At 46.5% G+C, this 21,223-nt stretch overlaps 1 protein-coding gene across 5 annotated transcripts in view; it reads right to left on the bottom strand.

Annotated features, from left to right (window-relative positions):
• The window catches only part of HSF2BP (heat shock transcription factor 2 binding protein), an 83,309-nt gene extending 62,135 nt beyond the window's left edge, over positions 1-21,174 (bottom strand). Inside the window, exons 1-3 of one of the 5 annotated variants that reach the window (XM_027084389.1) lie at positions 20,078-21,174; positions 19,102-19,252; positions 5,480-5,583 (exon numbers count right to left, since the gene is read on the bottom strand). In XM_027084389.1, the coding sequence (XP_026940190.1) occupies positions 5,480-5,583; positions 19,102-19,252; positions 20,078-20,113 (291 nt within the window). In that variant the 5' untranslated portion in view covers positions 20,114-21,174. Of the gene's footprint in view, positions 1-5,479; positions 5,584-10,882; positions 11,054-19,101; positions 19,253-20,077 lie in introns of those variants that run through there. The other 4 variants (XM_027084530.1, XM_027084444.1, XM_027084626.1 and 1 more) reach the window with 4 other exon arrangements.
• Between the last annotated feature and the right edge of the window lie 49 nt (positions 21,175-21,223).

The raw sequence follows: 21,223 nt of genomic DNA, 5'->3' as shown, positions 1-21,223 counted from the left end.
GAAAAAGAAAAGCAATGTTAGAGGACTAACACCACCTGATTTAAAAACAAAACAAAACAAATCTACAGAAATCAAACCGCTGCGGTAACGGCATAAGGATAAACACACAGATCAATGAAACACTGACACGTGTGGCAACTGAGTTTTTAAAAGCTGCCAAGGCAATTCAAGGGAAAAAGTAGTATTTTCAGCAAATGATGCTGAAACAACTGGATATTCGTACATGAAAAAAAACCCTCAAAATGAGTCACAGACCTAAATGTAAAATTCCTAGAAGAAAACCTCTGTGACCTTGCGTTAGGCAAATGTTTATTAGATATCACAACAAAATCATACCATTAAAAAATTAAAACCATTAAAAAATTATAAATTGATGGGAATTCCCTGGTGGTCCAGTGGTTAGGACTCAGTGCCTTCACTGCCAGCATCCGGGAACTAAGATCCCGCAAGCAGCACAGTGCAGCCAAAGAAAAAAAAATTATAAATTGAACTTCATCAAAATTTAAAACTTTTACTCTTCAAAAGACACAAGTAAGAAGGTAGAAAGACAAGCCATGGACTAAAAGAAAATATTTCTATATCTAAAAAAAAGACTTGTATGAAGAATATATAAAGAACTCCTACAACTCAAAAATAAGACAAATTAAATTAAAAATAGGCAGGACTTCCCTGGTGGCGCAGTGGCTAAGAATCCGCCTGCCAATGCAGGGAAAACAGGTTTGAGCCCTGGTCTGGGAAGATCCCACATGCCACGGAGCAACTAGGCCCGTGTACCACAACTACTGAAGCCCGCACGCCTAGAGCCCGTGCTTTGCAACAAGGCACCACAATGAGTGGCCCCCGCTCGCTGCAACTAGAGAAAGCCCGCACGCAGCAACGAAGACCCAACTCAGACAAAGAAAATTTTTTTTAAAAAGGCAAAAGATTTAAATAAACATTTAACCAAAGAAAATATATGAATGGATAATAAACACACGAGAAAATGTTCAAGAAAATTAGTCTTGAGGAAAATGCAAATTAAAACCACAATGAGATACCATTACACCCACTAAAATGGCTAAAATCTAAAAGACCAAAAATACCATGGACAATCATAGGTGAAAAAAAAAAAGAAAAGAAAAAGAAAAGAATGAGCCTCAACGTTAAGTTCACATCTTATACAAAAATTAACTCAAAACGAATCACAAACAAAATACATAAAAATATAAAACTGTTAGGAAAAAAAACAGGAGAAAATCTTTGGGACCTAGGGTTAGGTGAAAAGTTCTTAGACATAACACAAAAAGTACAATCCATAAAAACAAAAATCAACAAGTTGAACTTCATCCAAATTTAAAACTTCTGCTCTGTGAAAGACCCCATGAGAAAGAAGAAAAGACAAGCCACACACTGGGAGAAAATATCTGCAAACCATATATCCAATAAAGGACTTTTATCTAGAATACATTAAGAACACTTTAAATTTAACAGTTAAAAAAAATCCAACTAGAAAATGGGCAAAAGACACAAACAGATATTGCACAGGAGAGAATATATAGACAACAAATAAGTACATGAAAAGATGTTCAACATCATTAGCCAACAGGGAAATGCGAATCACTACAACACATCTATCAGAACAGCTAAAATAAAAAATAGTGAGAACACCATATGCTAATTAGGGTGTGGAGGAAGTGAATCGCTCATGCTTTGCTGGTGAGAATGTAAAAGGGTACAGCCACTCTGGAAAACAATTTGGTAATTTCTTACAAAACTAAACATGCACCTGACATGGAACCCGGCAATCGCACTCTAGGGCATTTATCCCAGAGTAATGAAAACATATATTCACACAAAAACCTATACACACATGTTCACAATAGCAAAAAAAAAAAAAAAAAAAAAAGGAAACAACCCAAATGTCCTTCAATGGGAGACTATTTAAACTGTGATATTTCCATACCCTGGGATGCTGTGCAGCGATCAAAAGAAGCAAACCATTAATACATGCAACAGCTTGGAAGGATCTGAGTGCAAAGAGTCAGCATCAAAAGGTTATGGGCTGAATTAGCCCATTTCTATGGCATTCTTGAAATAAGAGAATTAGACAGATACCGTGCGGCAACTGTATACATCAGTGGCTGCCAGGAGGCAGGCGTGGGGAAGCGGCTGGGCATGGGTGCACCGGGGTAGCGCGACGGGGTCTCTGTGGTGATGCAACGGTGCTGTATGTTGAGCGCGGAGGTGAGTTCATGAATCTACACGTGATAAAACTGCACAGAACTATGCTCACACACGTAAGCAAGTGCAGGCAAAACTGGTGAACTTCAAACAAGTCTAGGTAAAACTGGTGAAACCTGCACAAGCACTGTGGATGGCACCGATGTCAGTCTCCTGGTCTCCCTAAACTGTAGCTGTGAAAGCTATTTACCACTGGAGGAAACTGGGTAAAGGGTATTGGGCTTCCCTGGACTTTCTGCAACTTTCTGTGAATCTATAATTATTTCAAAAACTGTCTTAACTAAAACACAAACTGGTTCAGGTGACAGTTGTACAACTGCATAAATCTACTAAAAATTATCAAACTAGACTTTTACAACAGATGAATTTTATGGTATACAAAATACACCTCAATAAAGCTGTATTTTAAAAAGAAACAATAATCAAACTCTGATATATTTACCTAAAGCGAATACTCATACATAACAGGGTAGCAAGCACAAAATTTTAAAGATTCCTTTAAAATCTTTGTGTAGTTCACTTCTGATTATGATAACTGAACTATCCTATCAGTTAATTTTTCTTTAAAAACTTTCCTGAAATAATATACAATGTTTGCAACAACTTCCCATTTATCATCACAAAAGCAACTCTTTCCTAACAAATTAGAAATAAAGATAATGAAAAAATAGCAGTCCATATTTAAGTTAGTTTACTGACTATGAAAGATGCTGCCCTAAGAAAACACACAGAGAGGATGAAGCCATAGGTAAGCCGGGGAAACATGGCTCCTTAGAGAGAGCGCTGTGACTCTGCCCGTTGTCTGAAACAAGTCCACGCGCACGGGGAAGCAGGCCAGGCACTAAATGCTGTGGCAGCAGAGACGCTGCGGAAGGCCTCAGCTAACCCTACAGCAGCAGCACAGCCCTTCGATAGTAACTCAGACATCCTCCAACAGCTTCACTGGCGCTTTCTTCTCTTGAGTTCAAAGGCTGCTATTGCCAGGACTCTCCCGGCCCACCCCTCAGATCACAACAAGGCCCAACTAGGCCCAAATTGACCCCATTAGACTGTCACTGAGGAAACACCTCAACGGAGGGCACGAACCAAGCTTTTCTTGTCCCAGTGACGAGCCTCTAGAAGGTTAGGCGCTGCTTCTCACCCAGCATCTCCTTTACAACTTTGAGTCCACACTTTGTTTTCTGATCTTTCCTTACATGCTGGATTCAGTGATGTCTGCCTTCTCCTTAATGACTTTTACCCCAACTGAAGTACTTACTAGCAATACTGTAATTTAGTATCTAGCCCTGGATTCTTTCCTAGTTCCTCAACTCTAAAATAAGCTTCCAGAGTCCAGCCTCACGATCTGTACAGACCTGGGCAGAAAAGGCCACAGGAAAGGGAACTGCCAGTTCCCTACAGCAGGAAGAGACAGGGCCTTGTCACAGCAAACTTGCAGGGGCTCCAACCTGTATTAAATCGGCGGGACTATTAAGCAGGAGACTTAACTGGAAATAGGTAATGGTTTAACCTAAAATATTCCCACATCTGAACCAAGGTCGAAGTGTCTGGGCAATAACATGCTGATGGTCTGACGCTACTTCACCACAGCCATTCCCTCCTCGATTCTGGCACCTTCCCTGAGTGGCTTATTTTTAAGCATTACATCTAAAATGCCAGCCAAACATGCATTTTCTCCTATGCTTATCAATTTAAAATATAGGAAGTCTAAGATTCTGCCCAATTTGGGCTTCAACCTTAACAAGGATGTCTTGGTATTTTAAGGAGTACAGAACCAATGGATTGCATTGTTCCCATTTATCAAATTCCTTCTTGCCTGCTGGTCAACTTCCCTCAGACAATGAAACTTTTAGGTCCAGACAAATTAACCATGCGTCCACCTTAGTGTATCATGATCTGAACAGAACATGACTGAGCTAGAATTTCAGCTTTCAATGTGTGACACTCAACCTAACTCAGTTTTGAGACTAAAACTCTTTCCCTGGTCTTCTCTACGTGCTCAGTATTAAAGTCTATACAGTCCATTTCTCCATCCGTCTGGAAAGATGTTGTTGAGCCATCTTTTTCAAGGAGAAAAACTACCGTGGCTTCCAGTTCTTTGATGAAACCTCAGATGCATGGCCTTCTGGCCAAGTGTCGGCAATTTCATATTGCTGGAGCATTCACTGTGTCTCTGGGAGCTGCAGCTTTCTATAAGTTTGCTGTGGCTGAACCAAGGAAGAAGGCATATGCAGGTTTCTACAGAACTTATGATTCCATAGAAGATTTTGCGGCGATGAGGAAAGCTACTGTCTTTCAGAGTGCAAAATGATTTTGGAATGTAAAGAATGTCTTTGGGTTGATTTCCACGGCAGTTTGTCACTTACCTGTGTTCCTAAACTATGAAACTAAGAACTATGAATATCTGGGTTAAGGAATAGTTTTTCTTGATAAATAAACAATTAACATATACGTGGGGGAAAAATAAAGGCTATACAAAATCCATCGGTTTTGGAAAACCTCCACTGCAGCCACAAACCTTCAGAACTCCTCCACACAAGGAGGCAGTGTGACACAAAGCTTAGCACATGGCAGTGGGGCCTGGGACCAGCCTCCTCTCACTCCGGCAGGTTAACAGCACCTGCTGATCCAGCTGTGCTGGGAGAAACAAGTGAGATGCATGGACAGCTGCTGACCACATGCCAGCACACAGTTAACAACACATCCTGGCTTCTGTCACTAGTACTATTACTCCTTTACTATTCAAAAATAAAAATTCAAGCTCCGAATTTCAACAGAAGTGGCAGAAGAGTTCTAGTTTTATAGAAGAGGAAATAACTTATTCCATGCAAAAAAATGTATAATTTTCAAGAAATATTGTTAGTCTCCCCAAATATTAAAATGAAATATAACTGTTTTTTCTAAAATATCAGGAAATGATGTGTGAAGTTAATTACACATACTTCTATTTAATATATCTATCTCTGATTATAAATCATTGTATGCATGATTTTTTCAAGATTATTATGAGTTTTAATAACTTGGATCGGACTTTTAAACACTGAATTAACAGTAAGTGGCTACCAAAAGGCACCAAGTAAATAATCCCCCACATTAAATGGTTGTAAAATCCAAACGCTCAACTATTTTCCAGCCCGTTCAGAATAAATACATGTGCAAATGCAGCGTCTTGAGGCTTGCGGGCTGGGCTGTGGCCGGCGCCACTCTGCGGTCACGGCCGCGGCGCCGGCACTTCGCAGGGACCCTGTGAGCGGCGCACCTTCTTCTCGCTCACGCTGTCCTCTTGCACAGACTCCAGGCGGGCTTTGAAGTGCTCACAATCCATTCTCAGCTGCTCTAACTCTTGCTCTTTCCTTTCCAGATCTAGAAGAGACAGAAGAATATTCAGTATTTCAAATCACTAATCTCTCTGAGCCTCCATTTTGCTTAATCTTCTCTTAGGAAAACCTCATCTCTTAGGTAGGGTTATTCACATAACCAGTCCCTGAATAACCAATGTTCTAACAGTCCTGCTTTTTAAGTTTTTGTCCGTTTTTTGCCCATGGCAGAAAGCACCTTTTTGTTTTCTGTTTTCTGTTTCTGAGACTTCATTTTACTGCCAGACTTGCACTCAAGGTTTTAAGAAAGCGTGTTATTTAAAGGATTGAAGGCAGGGCTGAGCAGCCCGACTGTCTCATGGCACAGACTTGTATCTGCTCCATAAAAAGCAGAAGGCAGCTCAGTGAGGAGACGGTGCCAGCCGGGCTGATTCACAAAGCTCGTCTCACCACGGGCAGACTGACTGCCCAGGAACAGCTGCTGCCGCAGTCAATGGAGAAGTGAAAGCAGCGGCAATGGAGACAAGAGGTGGCCACAGTGAAAGACGGGAGGTAGGGAACGCTTCCTCTCTACCACATTCGTTCAGGTGATGACTCAGAGGGCCAACAAAAATCCCAAAAGACATCCGTGTTAATAACTCTGAAATCAACCGTATTGTCAACTCTAAATAAAAAATATTATGCTACAGAAATACTGACATTCAAAAAGCAAAGAAACAGGTGCTTTAAAGTTTTAAGTGCCTTGACTTCAAGGACTAAGATATCATCCGTTTTAATGCTAACATATACCAAGATTTGAGCGGGGGCTTGTGCTCAGAGCTACTGGTGTAACTTCTCAATTAAAGTAGCGCTGCTTGCGGACACTGATTCTCAAACTTTACTGTGCATCAGAATCCCCTGGAAGGCTTGTCCAGGCACAGCCTGCCGGGCCCCATCCTCAGTTTCTGCCTCTGAAGTAGGCCTGAGGATCTGCATTTCTGACAAGTTCCCAGTGAGGTTGATACTGCTGGCCTGGGAACAGACTTTGAGAGTGACTGCTTCAGGGCAACAGCCACATCTCTCACCACCAACAAAATGAGATCAACACACAGCCCGCAAAGCAAACAACGGAGCCCAGCCCTAGGGATGTAAACTAGCGGGAAAAATGGAGGGCAGCACAAGGCAGCCTGCCCTGAGAGCGCCTCATAGGGCAGATGCTGGAAAATGGAGCATCGCTCCACCCTAGAGAAGTGGCTCCCAGACACTTCCGCCAACGGACAAAAGAGGAGGGGTGTGGCTTTATGACCTAGGGGTCTGGGACAGCAAGGAAAGCCCAGACGAGACACTGGCGGTGGGGGTGGGGGGTGGGATCAGTGCCAAGAACAATGCAGGCATTCCAAAAGCTCTGGAAAAATAAAGGGAGGCCTACATTTTCTAGAGACCCTATGCCCTAGAAGGGAGATTAAAACCTAAAGCTAAATATGCACTTAACGATTGTGAAACAGCTGGCCAAGCTTCTCTTAAAACGAGCTTCTTAGAAACTGGGGTGGGACGTATTATGCCACAACATGACTTTCACTGGAATTCTTAATTTTGTCCCACTAATCCTGGCCACCCAAGACACCAACTATACCAATCAAGTGCTATACTCTGAAAAATACGTATCTGCCTTTTGTAACGATGTTAAACTTATGAGTGAAATGTGAACTGCAAATGGTCACAGACAAAAAGAAACAAAATGAACAAAAACTGAGATAAAATCATTGGTGGCATAAAACTTTTTCTTTGCAGTTAATTTTTAATTTTTTTCTTCTATTACTAAACTGTATATTACTCAAACATGGTAAAGAAGACAGGAAATAACATGGCTCACGTGTAAAAATATGTAGGAATTAATTATGACCACCCAAAAGACTCGCTATGGTAATTTCATAATCTCTCACTCTATATAGCTGCTTATGACCTCACTGTAAGTTAACATAACAAAGGGACGGGGTTAAACCATCCCACTCTACCCCCCAGAATTCAAAGGCAGTATCAGGGGTGTCAACCCACCCACCCCAGGCTCTCCAGGAGGCAGGTGGTGGCTTTGTGCTGTACAAGGCCACCGCCTTGTGGCGAGAAGGGAGCACTGCTGCCACCTCCCTGCATTTTCAACTTGGCCCACACGGCATGCCTGCCGCCTAAAGCATGAGGGCAGGGATCTTCACGTGTTCTGATGCATCTCACGAGCCTAGAACAGTACACGGCACCGAGCAGGCACTTTATAAATACTTGTCACGTAAATGAATTTCACTTCTTTATACAGTCCAGCTAACACTTGGATAAAGAAAATAACTCAGCTATTTTGATTGTATGTCTTATTCTTCTACAAGAGGATATATTGCTTTTGCAATTTGTTTTAAAAATCAGGGACAGAAATAATACCTATGCAGTACATTATACATGGTCAAGACATTACTTTACCCAGCCTCAGTATTAGAACGAGGAAGAGGCTGCCACCCAGCCTAGACTGTAGTTCAACTGCTACGCTTTGGCATTCAAAACGAAGGAGAAATCTAACTGAGTAAAAGGGTGGCCTAGACAGACTATCAGTATATAGAAACAACCTAAATCACAGGTCAGTTCAACATCTATATATCTTCTGAAACTTAGAATCCTTTTTTGATAGCTTTAATAACATGAGAATGACTATCAACTTATTCACGGGACGGGTAGAGAGAGCCATAAATGAAAAGCGGGGTGACTAAAACCCAGCTGAAGAAACTTAAACTATAAAAAAAGGGATCGATTTCTCCTACCCTTTACCACCTGGCATGTTTATAGTACATTATTAATTGTAATATTTAATAAATTATCAGATATTTCATGTAATAAGAAAAAAATATGTTTTTAATCAAAATAGCTCAGTAAAGAGTCTCAAATCCAAACTAAGGGCTTTTTCATAGCCATCAACTTTTACATTCTTCTCACTAATAGGTTTAGAAAAGAATTCAGAATTAGCTACTGATGGAATCCATCTTTACTATGAGCTGAGACTTGGAGGGTATGTTAGTTTCCTAGATCTGCCATAACAAAGTACCACAGACTGGGTGGCTTAGAACAGAAATGTATTCTCTCATCATTCTGGAGGCTACAGTTTGAAATCAAGCTGTTGGCAAGGACACGCTCCCTCTGAAATCTGTGGATGAAGGATCCTTTCCCGTCTCTTCCACCTTCTGGTGGCCCCAGACGTCCCTGGGCTTGCGGCAGTGTAACCCCAACCTGCCTCTGCCTTTGTCTGGCCTCCTCCCTGTCTCTTCACATTATCTTCCCTCCGTGTACTTCTGTCTCTGTGTCCAAATTCCCTCTTTGAAGAAGGATACCAGTCATACTGGATTAGGGCCCACCCTAAAGACCTCATTTTAACTTAATCGGCCTGTCAAAAAATGTAAGTTGAAAAAGTGAAAAGATGAGAATATTCCGGGATTCATTTAAACACAAAAAAAAACCCTCAGTTAAAGAGTTTAAATGCATTTCCAGCCAAACGACACTTTAATTAGCTGTCAAATTTTTAAAACAAACCAAAGGGAGTGGGGGAGGAGAGTTGGAACCAGAATATGGAAATAGAAATTTTTTTTTCCTGCGCTGCCAAAAATCTGCTTGTTTTTCTAACGTAAAGGCCACCGGAGCACTCTCAGAAGAGGAAGGAAACGTGTGACTAATAGGAATCTGTCCTGCGCTGGCACCGCCACGTACTTGGCTCTACCTTTTCACACCTCCACGTTGCAGCTCCTCAGTCTGCCCGGGAATTATCACGGCAAAGGATCTGATCTTATCCTTTTTATATCCCCACATCACCTAGCAGAGCTTGACACACACCAGGCATACAGTGAATACCTACCTGATTGACTTTCAACTGAGTTCTATCGCAGAAAACTAAGATCAACCTTGCTGAACTCAAACGAATACTGTTAAAGTTATTTCCCAAACCAAAGAGTCAGGGACTTCTGCTTTTCATTCACTGACATAAAATACAATGTTAACAACTGGGTGGTCGATAGTGATCTGTCCAAGTAACACACGTCTCCACCCTCCACCTTGGCTACCTTTCTGCTCCTCAGTCCACTAAGCCCCAAACAGCAGTCCATCTTCTCCCTTCCCAGTCCCCTGCATTCTGGACAGTCTCCACGCGCCCTTCAGATCCACTCTCCAACCTGCTCTGTCCCGAGGGGTAAAAGGCTGAACCCAACCTCCACAGCGACCGGCTCCCCTGCCTGCTGGATTTGAACAGTGGGTCCCCACAGGAAACAAGGACAGGAGGCAGGGTGGGACATCGACTTACCCACTGCATTACCCCTGCCAGGTTCAAGCAGCAGTGGTTTCCTCCTCTGAGCTGAGGCATGGTCCTGCCCAGCACCCACCCTCCTGCCAGTCTGGCCGCTCGCTGGGAGGCCACAGCGCCCCACTCTTCCAGGTTCTGGGCCTTCGCCTCCCTTGTGCTGGTTCCCCAAACCCTGCCCACCTTGGTCTGTCATCGCTTCATGATATGCTCTGTTTACCCTTTCTGTTTCCTGCCAGGAGCTGGACTTGATACACTCCGGTATTTATTACCTCATATGGGCCACAATAAACCTTTGGTCAAATTAAATAATATCTTCTTGGCACTCACTCTTTAATGATTATCCCACTCTCTAATAATTCTCTGTCTAGTTCATATTTCTTCTTTTTCCTTTTTTTTTGGTGGCTGTACCACGCAGCTTGTGGGATCTTAGTTCCCCGACCAGGGATTGAACCCGCGTCCTCAGTAGTGAAAGCGCGGAGTCCTAACCACTGGACTGCCAGGGAAGTCCCTAGCTCATATTTCTATGGGCCAGAATAATTCTTCTCTGAGTTGAAACAGAGATCCCCCTCTCTTCTCATTAATATCAAACTCCTGGGCAATTAATCTCAGAACACCCCACAAATGTTTTAGAAATCACTTAGTGCAGTGCTTTTCAAACCCCACTGCTAAGAACCCAAGTGCCTCAGGGATGCTTATGGTTCTGTAAACATTTAATTAGTATTTCCATTTTACAATATGTTTTTCGCTGTTTTATTTGGAAATAATTTCAAACTTACAAAATGTTGCATGAATAAAAATAATACAACGAATACCCACATACCCTTTACCCACACTTACATACTGTTAACACTTCACCACATTTGCTCATCATTTGGACCATACACAAGCATACACACAGTACATTTTTTCAGCCAGTTTAGAGTAAGTTACATATATCATGGTCCTTTACTTCTAAATACTTCAGTGAACATTTTCCAAGAATAGGGATAATGTCTTAGTTACCCAGTATACACAGATGTCAACTTGAGAAAAATTAACATACCTCTACCTAATCTACCACAGACGTTAGAATTTTGTCAAATGATCTAAAATTGCCCTTTACAGCATTTCCTTCCTTCAAGGTACAGCATCTAGTCTAGGATCAGGTATTGCATTTAACTGTCATGGGTCTTTAGTCTCCATTAATTTGGAACATCTCCATTGCCTGTGCTGTCTGTATGACATCACAATACATTTTTAACAATTTAAAAATCATAACAACATACATGGAAGAACCATTTCCAGCTAGCATGGTGATGCAGCAGATCAATCCTCCCCCCCAAGAACAAGTAGGAAAGCAGAATTTGAACAAACCAGAAAAAAGTTGTTTCAAAGTATCTGAGAGTTACCAAATCACGTAGGCCTTGAGAGCCGAGACCTAGAGAAGAGGGAGCTGCACTGAAGTGAGCAAGCCCAACTTCCCAGCCCACTCTTCCCCAAGGCATCTGCATATTCAAAAGCAGCACAGGCAAAGAGGCAGCAGAGCTAAGCAGAGCATCTCACCACGGAGTACAGAGCTACTAGGCAGCCGAGACCTAGGGCAGGCCATGATCCTGGAGGAGATGGAAGCACAGGGAAAGCGCAGAGGGGCTGCAGAGGGAGGCGGGCGGGCGGTGAGTGGAGAGAGGCCAGGAGGCCAGGCAGAGCTGTCATCAACCTCATGGCGCTGGAGAGGTCAGAACGGAAGGTCAGCGCACTTCCCTGGTGCTCCAGCGGGTAAGACTCTGCGCTCCCAGTGCAGGGGGCCTGCGTTTGATCCGTGGTCGGGGAACTAGATCCCACATGCATGCCGCAACTGAGAGTACGCACACTGCAACTAAGACCTGGTGCAGCCAAATAAATAAATATTTAAAAAAAGAGAAAAGAACTGAAGGTCAGGCAGGGTCCACCTAGATGGAAGGACTCTGGGAAAGGACTCAAGCTCTCAGTTAGACCCCCCTGAAGAGCTAAAACCCTAAGAGGGAGAATGAACTAGACACAGGCCAGCTCGAACTCAGACTGAAACCAGCCGTGAACCAGCTCAATGCCTAACTGGATTTAGGTGAACTACTCTGACTCCATTCTAACTGACTGAGAGAAGCTGGGGGAAAAAGTCCTTGCTGGAGAAAAATATCAAATCCAGAGACTCTACACACTTCACTCTTTAAAATCCATTAATCAATAAAAAAAATTACCAGAACTACCAACAGGAAAAACAGACAATACAAGCAGATCAACAGGTGATCCAGACAATGGATTTATCAGACTCAGACTCTGAAATAACTGTGACTGATATGTTCCAGAAATAGACAACAAGAGAGTTTCATCAGGGAGCTAGAATAAACAACAATCTAGTAGAAAATCAACACAAAAACTAATAAATACTAGTATTTAAAAATAATTTTAAAGTAAATAACAGAGCTAATAAAGAATTGGGAATCAGACCCACATAAAACTAGCTACTACGACAAAAGACACTGTAGCACAGGAGGGAAAGACTGCCCTTTCAATAAATGGCATTGGGTCAGTTGGCACAGATGGCTAGTGGCTATTTTTATTTATTTATTTAGTTAGTTTTTGTGGTACGCGGGCCTCTCACTGTTGTGGCCTCTCCCATTGCGGAGCACAGGCTCCGGACGCGCAGGCTCAGCGGCCACGGCTCACAGGCCCAGCCACTCCGCAGCATGTGGGATCTTCCCGGACCGGGGCATGAAGCCGTGTCCCCTGCATCGGCAGGTGGACTCTCAACCACTGCGCTACCAGGGAAGCCCGCTAGTGGCTATTTTTAAAACAGACGTAGACAGCATAGATCATACAACACCTTCATCACCACAGAAGGTTCTACTGGACTATGCTCACAGAGGTAAGGTGCTGCTGTACAGATTTCAAATTACACAAAGTAACTTCTTCTCTCTGCTAAAAACCTAGTCAAATATCTCTCCAGTATATCATGGCTGCACTTCTTTGCATTCATTGCTGATATGCACTCTACTAACATTTAAATATATTTATTTAAACAAACATTTTAAGTTAAAACTAATGTTGCAAATTTTAAAATGTCAGTAATGACACTGTAGTTTATGTTTGGCGTCAACACGTAAAATTAAATAATTCCAACGCCTCTGAGACTCTGAGTGAATATCTGACAGACTGCCAGTAAGGTGGCAAGTTGTTTTCAAATTATATCATTTAACATCTCAAATGCAACATAATTCATTTGGAAAGTGTCTTCTATAAGACAATGAAAATTTAAACAGGCTGAGTGACTTTTCCATCATCTCTCTCCAAAATGAACACCTACCAAGAAAGGCAAGAAATTCTTAGACTTGGTGACTTAGTTGTGAAACAAAAATATCTACCCTCTGATTTCAAGCTTCAAGATCAGTTTAATTGAAAACTGTCCTCATGTTACAAGGTGAGCTGTTTAAAACATTTCTCATTTGCAATTCCTTATCTCTGGGATTTGTCTTTTTCTTGCTACTTAACAACCACAATTAAAAATAGAAACTGGACACTGAGGATGGTACTGCAACCGTCTTCCAAAATGTCTAACATTAAATTTTTGTTTTCATCAAAACACCTTCATTGGGGACTTCCCTGGTGGCACAGTGGCTAAGAATCCGCCTGCCAATGCAGGGGACACGGGTTCGAGCCCTGGTCCGGGAAGATCCCATATGCCGCGGAGCAACTAAGCCCGTGCGCCACAATTACTGAGCCTGTGCTCTACAGCCCGTGTGCCACAACTACTGAGCCCGTGTGCCACAACTACTGAAGCCCGCACGCCTAGAGCCCGTGCTCCGCAACAAGAGAAGCCACCACAATGAGAAGCCCGCGCACCCCAATGAAGGGTAGCCCCCGCTCGCCGCAACTAGAAAAAGCCTGCATGCAGCAACGAAGACCCAACACAGCCAAAAATAAATAAATAAATTCTAAAAAAAACCCTTCATTGTACCCACTGATTTTAAAAGTAAATGTTATAAAACTGAATTTTTAAAATAATTATGCAGGAAATACAACATTCATTTATTTTACATATTGAACAACCATATACTATATAAAATTTTACTTTTTTAAAAAAAGCAGGATTCTCCCAGTTTAAAACAAATTTGTGCCATGCGCTGATGTAGTAATACCTCCTTCACTGTTGGAAGAATGTGCACCAGAAGGAATGACAGAAAAGGGGGGTGAGCTAACTTTTACTGAGTACAGTTGAGCCCTGAACAACACGGGAGTTATGAGTGCTGACCCCACCCCACCCCCCAAAGTACAGCTTTGCCTCCAGTGAGGCAAGCGCGGCTGTCCTCGTTCTAGACAGGGAAACAGCGGAGACGGCCCACAGCAGCAGTGCACAGACCACTCCTGCATCCCCGTATCCCCCCGCTGAGCTCTGCGCCCACCTACGGAGCCTAACCAGACCAACCATTTCTTCTCACGTCCTGTCCACTCCATCCATGCAGCCACAGTCCACACTCTAACGTCAAGTCCAGACCTTCCTTGATGAGCACTTTACCATTAATTTTTCTTCACCTTCCAACCAAGTCCTCAACCTATCCTAACTTAGATGCAAAAATCATTCCCCTGAAAATGTCATTTTCATCACTATTTTGAAGTCATTTCCATGTGCTAGTTTCCAACGGCCTCTGCTTTCGAAGTTAAAACAATAATCCGTGGTTACTCTGCCTTCCTTAAACTGCTCACATTTACTGACATCTGCTATACCCCGATCTCTGCTCCACATGTCAAGCAGAGAAGCTAGCCGGTTAACCCACGAACAATCCTGCTCACTCCCATCTGTGACTTTCACACATGCCTTACCCTAGCCTAAAACATCGTCCCACTTCCCTTCTAATAAATCACGCCTCTGCCCTCAATGCTCATCTATTCCCCAAAGATTCTCAGGCAACACCCTTGTAGGATTATTCCGAACTCCACCACCTACTGCCCAGTTTCCCAAAAGAAACTCAGTTACCGTGCTAGAGGCAGAATTAAGTCCCATTCACGACCTGACACCCATCACACCACCCTAAGCCCTCTGGTTGGCTTGTGCAGCCTGAGCCCATCCAAACCATCCAAAGATCCACACCTATTCTCCTAGAGAAACTTGCTCCAAAGTCAGGTGTGTGGCTTCCCTCTCCCTCCTCCCTGCCTGCATCCACTCCTACGTTGCCCTTTCTCATTGCTTTAGACGGGAGGCACACAGCAACTCTGACACTGGTCAAAGCCAAGAACTGTCCTGGACCACAGGCCAGCGAGAGGGTGGATGAACCCACATGTCAGACAGCTCGCTGCCACCGTGCGATTCTTGGATTGACTCTAAGGGACCCCTTTTCAAAGCGATGGCTCATGTGATCCCTCTGGGAAGACAGGCCCTTGGGAAGGCCGAGGAAGGGCCATCAGACCTAGTCCTCACAAAGAGATAAAGGGGCGGAGGGGGGTGATTTTTGTTTTCTTTCATGTCACCTGAGTGGTAAGAGCCAAGGAATTCCCTGGCGGCCCAGTGGTTAGGACTCCGCACTTTCACTGCCAAGGGCCTAGGTTCGATCCCTGGTCTGGGAATTAAGATCCCACAAGCTGCGCAGTGCAGCCAAAAAAAGAAAAAAAAAAAAAGAATTCAAGAGCCAAAATTAAGTGAAAGACGCCTCTTAGGAGGCCACCTTCTAGGCCAGGCCTCAGACCAGAGAAGCAGAAGTCTTCAAGGGCCAGCTCGTGTTCAAGGTTCACAGTGAAGCCGGCCACAAGCACTCCAGTCCACTTCGACCCTCCCTTCCTACACACCCGGTGACCTGCAGCACACACCAGCCTCACGAGATACCACTGCAAATTTAAAAAAAGAGCGTGCAGGAACGGGAGGCTGGGTGGTCCCTTAGGACCAAATACTCAGCCAGGCACAGAGAATATAACGGGAGACCCTGCCCTTCCACCAATTTATACTGTAAGATGGGACTAAAACCATTCTGTCTGAAGGAAAAGTACAGGATGCTATGACAACATCCAACAGGAAGACAAATCTTGTCTAGGCAGTCAGATAAGGAAATGAGTCTGGGCCGGAGGCTAAGTCCAATAATACAAATCCTTTCAAGCCACGGTACAGTTTTAAGGTTTGGGGTGGTAGGGGGTTTGGGTCAGGGTTTTGTTTGTTTTTTGGTCTTTATCCTAAGAGCAAAGAGAAGCCACTGAAAACTGACTTAAGCAGGGGAATGACATAATCAGACTGAATTGTTAAAAATTACTCAGGCTACAGTATACAAAGTGGACTGGCAAGTGGCAATGAGATAATGCTATCAGGAGCAGAGATTCAGGCACAGTGACAGGGGCCTGGACTCGGTGGAGGCAGTGGCGATGGAGGTGGTGGATGCATCGATGCGGGGAAACGTACAGGACTTACGGGGAGACAGGCCGGGGCTGGAAGGGGAGAGAACAGTGAGAGGAGAGGTGGGCAACAAGGAGGATCCCAGGTCTCTGTCTGGATGGTGGTGCCCTGGGGAGGCTGGGAAAGCCTGGTGTCCAGTGGGGTAGGGGCGGGATAGCATGAGTCAGACGCGAGAAAGTAAAATTCGCCTGCTCTGAGAAAGTGAAAATCTGTCCTGCAATTTGCTAGGCTGGGATAACAGACACAGAAAGCTGGCTGCCAAGTTAACAGGAAACAGCTTTTCTCCCAAGGACACACTGCAAGAGTAAAGTGTCATGATGAACCCTTCTTTCAGTGGCTACTGATTTCTTGTTCAGAGAGAGTTTACTCTTTAAAATCCTAGACTATCAGAAATTGTGCTGTTTGGAATTATACTAGTAAGGAGGAGGAAACACCCACTCTCGCCTGCAGGGTTGCAGTCACTGTGACACAGAGCAGAGCCTTGATAGCCAGCTAGCTGCAGAGCTTCAAATAAAGGATTTCTAGACCTGATGTACCACCATCTACCTAAATTTTGTAGTTTTCAATGAAGCAGGACCTGGGGCCACTGCAGTGAGACCTGATGCTGACCCCTTCACACACAGACCCACTCTGCTTGGAGCCCATGAAATCACAGCTCCACGTGCACTCTACCTAAACTCGGCCCTGCCTCAAATCCTACGGCAACTCTGTCCTTTCCTTTGTTGGCAAAATGCCCACAGTCCCTCTGGTGTGTGGTCTCCCTCACTGCAACGAGCCAATAATCTGCCCTTGTCAGAATACAGGTCCTTCCTGATGGCTGCAGGCTGATAACACTAAGACAAACACTTAGATTTTTTTTTTTTTTGCGGTACACGGGCCTCTCACTGTTGTGGCCTCTCCCATTGCAGAGCACAGGCTCCGGACGCAGGCTCAGCGGCCATGACTCACGGGCCCAGCCGCTCCGCGGCATGTGGGATCTTCCCGGACCGGGGCACGAACCCGTGTCCCCTGCATCAGCAGGCGGACTCTCAACCACTGCGCCAACAGGGAAGCCCCAAACACTTAGAATTTGAAATGAATGTGAAACAAGTGAGAAGAAATGCCAAGTAGGAGTTAGATACAGGGCCCTGAGCCTGGAGAAGTCAGGCTAGATAAAAACCTATGAGACACTGGTATCAAGATGGCAACTAAAGCTATGTGTGTGCCGAGGTTGCCCACGGAGAGGCCACGGAGTGAGGAGACAAGGGGGCCTACGCCTGAGCCTCGAGCACCTCCACGAGCTGAAAGGCTGCTGCAAAGAAGGCTGACTCAGCAAAGCAGACCGAGAAGATCAATGGAAAAGAGGTGATGGTGTGGCTGGGAAGACCAAGGGCTGTGAGGCAAGATCTCCTAAAGCCTAACTTTGATCAAGTCGCCATGGACTCATTTGTGGGCCTCGTGTTTGTAACCACCAGCCTGATTCTGACAGAGGACTAATCTCCAAAAATTGACTTGCGCTCACCAACTCATGAGAAGACCCTGACGTATTCTTCAGAATGCCAGTTCATTAATTTTCAGTGAGAAATACAACTACCCAGCAGGCTGACATATTCAGCTGCTGATCAGCACTTTCCTTCCCGAAATGAGCACGAGATCAGGACTAAGAAAATTAAGAAGACAACGACCTGGGGCTATGGTAACCAGTGACAGAGGGCACACCTGGCAGCGTCCCAGCGGGAAACAAGGGAACCCCGGTGTGGCCTTTATGGAAAGGACTACTTACAGGGGGGACAGCAGGGGTCAGAGACCCAAAAGGGATGGGAAGGCACCCAGGGACTAGCAGCAGCCCTCCAGCTGAAAGAACAAGGGGGGGAAACAGCGCTCCTGGAGCCCGGTGAGAGCTGCGGGTGGCTCCCGGGTGCGAGTCACAGCTGTGGAGGAAGCGGGAGGAAACACCCCACACTCCTTCTGCCCACTGACGCCTTCTATCGGTGAGCACCCCTGGCAGCCTGCAGGAGCCCACCTCGCAGGGCACCCCACTGGGCCGAGAGCGGATCTGAGGATTCCAAGAGAGAATAAACAGGCAGGGAGCCGTGGCAACCATGAGCATTCTCCCCTCCAACTGGACATGGCTGCCCCCTTGACCAGATGCTTTTCCACACACCAGAAACTTGTACTGTTGAGTCCAGATACCTTCTTGCCTGGACTAGCGCTAAAGACATGACCTGGGCCTCCCAGAGACACCTCTTCTAGAGGCTAAGCAGTGATGGCAAACGATCAAACACAACGGTAAGTTAGCCTTAACCCCTGCAGGCTGACTTGATAGTAACTCGGCCTCAGTCAGGCAAGTACTGAATCAATCCAAAACAGCTCCAAGAACCTCAGCAGGGCTCCTAGACTGATACCTGACACAATGGCTGAGCTCAGATCTCAGAATCTGAATGCACAAGTCCTAGCAACTTAAATCAGGGCTAAAGTTGACCCGTTCCTCCATGGAGAGAAGTATCTCTACAGACACATCTGACCCCCTGCAAGGCTGCTGCATGGCGAGATCCTTAAGTGACACAAAAAGGACTTAATTTTTGGAATAGAGCTTTTAAATGATAAAGCATAAAATTCTTCCGCCAAAGATGAAAGGGGGAGAAAGGAGAGCTGGTAGCAGATACTCGGAAAGTTGGCAGCCCTTTTCCCCAACACAAATTTGCACACAGCCAAGTTGCTCATCGTGGGCACCTCCCTCCCTTGTGCCTTATCAGACTCTCCCAAACGTAATTACAAAGACGATAACAGTACCTTGAGGTTTATTTATAGTCACTTCACAGCTACGCAAGGCAAACCTGCTGAAACAGACTGCTGTCACCGTCACACGCTGCTACAGATGAAGTAACACTCACTTTTTTCTACAATCTTTAATTTCTGGAAGCTTTCCAGCACTTCCCCGTTTAGTATTCTGGGTAAGAAGTCCCGTATTTGCATCACTTCAGTTGTCAGTCGTTCCAGGTCCTTCTTTCTGACTTTAACAAATTCTTCTTCGGTTCCCATATGCTAAAAGAATAAGCACACCTTAAGATTACTACACTTGTCCTCGGATGACTAAAACCAGCAGCCCAAGTGAGCTTGCCTCCTCTTTAACACCTCCTGGGTTCACAACTGTTTCAAAAGCACGTCTTCACCTAACGTGCTCTCCACTATGTACATCACAGCTAGAGCGGTGAAGCCCCAGCCTTCAAGGGACGAGCCAGGTTTTCCAAGCGCAAACGAGGCCCTACTGCTGAAAGCCCAGGGAAACGCCAGCAACGTTTTCTTAACGCTCCGCCAGCGCCACGCTAATCACGAGGAAAAGGAATTTGACTGGATTCCTACTGGGTGCGCCAAGCCCCTTGCCGGCCAGCGCGCTTCGTGTTCACCACAGCCCTCAAGGCTGTCCCGCTGGGAAACGGGGGCACAGGCAGGCTAGGTGACTCTCAGGAACCCCAAGACCAGGGGACGCCAGCAGGATCTGAACCCGGATGCGGCTCCAAAGTCCATCCCCCCCACCCCACCCCGCTCGGGCACCCCCACGTGCGGCGGCTGTGACAGCCGGGCAACCGTGAGGCCGAACAAGCCCCACCCGGCGACAGGCGACAGGGCCTCGCGGGCGGGGACACAGGAGGCACAGGAGCACGCCCACCGCCCACCGCTCAGCCTCCCAGACCCGCACGCGCGGTTTCCGGGGATGCGGTCGCCGCCCCATCCCCGGCCCAGGCCACTTTGTCCGCAGACGACGCCCAGGGCCCTCCCGGGCACCTCCCGGTGCGGCTCAGCGTGGGGGAGCAGAGGGCGCCACAGCCCGGGCCCGCGGACGGCGGGCGGCCCAGCGCCCACACTGACCCGGCAGGTCTCCTCAGCGCCGCCCGCCTCCCCCATGGCCGCCGCAGCCTCAGCTCAGTGCGCCTGCGCGGCGGCGCGCCCTCTGACCCTCACGTCAGAAAGCGCGGGAACGCGTGCACGCCGAGAGTCGGGCACGCAGAACCGTGAGGCTGAGGCCTCGCAGAGATTGGGCAGCCTTCTCGGCGGGAAACCCGGGTGCTCGGTCGGGAAGATCCTGCGTTGGCTCTTCTGGCTTAGCCGGGATTGTAAACTTGTTAATTGCAAAGCAAATGGACAGTGAGACCCACGTGTAAGTGTCTTGTGAAGTAAATCGAATCAGGCATCTCCTGTTTGGCGGGGGATGTCAGACCAAGGGGCGATGCGTTCAAGGGAACCAGCACCCGCGCTCAGCCCGAGCTCCATGAGCAAAGGCCGAGGCTTTCCGACCACAGGCTGCTCGGGAGGTCTGCCCCGGTAGGGGGCCTTCGTGCAGCCGGCTGCTACGTAACTGAGACGACCACCATGAACTGGGAGACATCACCCAGTCCATTGCCTTGCCCCTACACGCCCACAGAGTTCGCAAAACAAGGTGCAGCCTGTGCATTCAAAGGTACCGGTTCCCGCACAACTACGACTTCGTCTGAAGCCGGCCGCAAGCCGACACCGCCGAGTCCCCGGCGTGCGTGCCCTCCAGGCCCGCGGGCGGACCCACAAGCTCACGCTCCCAATCCTCGCGGCAGGGACACGGGCACTGGCTGTCGCCGGTCGGAGAAGTGAAGCCCAGCCGCCGCTAGGGCGCCGGAGAAAGAGCTGCCCGCAACATCCCGCCAAAATCCCCAAGGGCGGCCTCTCTCCCCCGCCTCCACACCGCCCAGGCGGCCCGAGGAGTCCAATGCGATTAAAGACTCGGTGCCGCGTATCTCGGGGACCAGCTGCCGATCGGATGGGGACTGCGTGGAGTGGGCGCAAAAATGCTAGATGACGTAACACTGGCCATCCGTCTCTTCCTGGCCAACACCCAACGCCGGCTAACCTCGCAGTCAACGGCCCTGAACTTTGGCGACCGAGAGACTGCGGAACCGGGCAGGCGCGACGCGAACCTGAGCTGCGGGGGCGCGAACCCGAGCTGCGGGGGCCCGCCCCCTGCCCAGGCAGCCGCGCTTGCTC

This window comes from Aethalodelphis obliquidens, unplaced genomic scaffold, assembly GCF_003676395.1.
Source record: "Aethalodelphis obliquidens isolate GAN/ISIS:26980383/991018 unplaced genomic scaffold, ASM367639v1 scaffold1, whole genome shotgun sequence".
NCBI classification, from domain to species: domain Eukaryota; kingdom Metazoa; phylum Chordata; class Mammalia; order Artiodactyla; family Delphinidae; genus Aethalodelphis; species Aethalodelphis obliquidens.
This window is presented reverse-complemented; position numbering and strand designations above follow the sequence as displayed.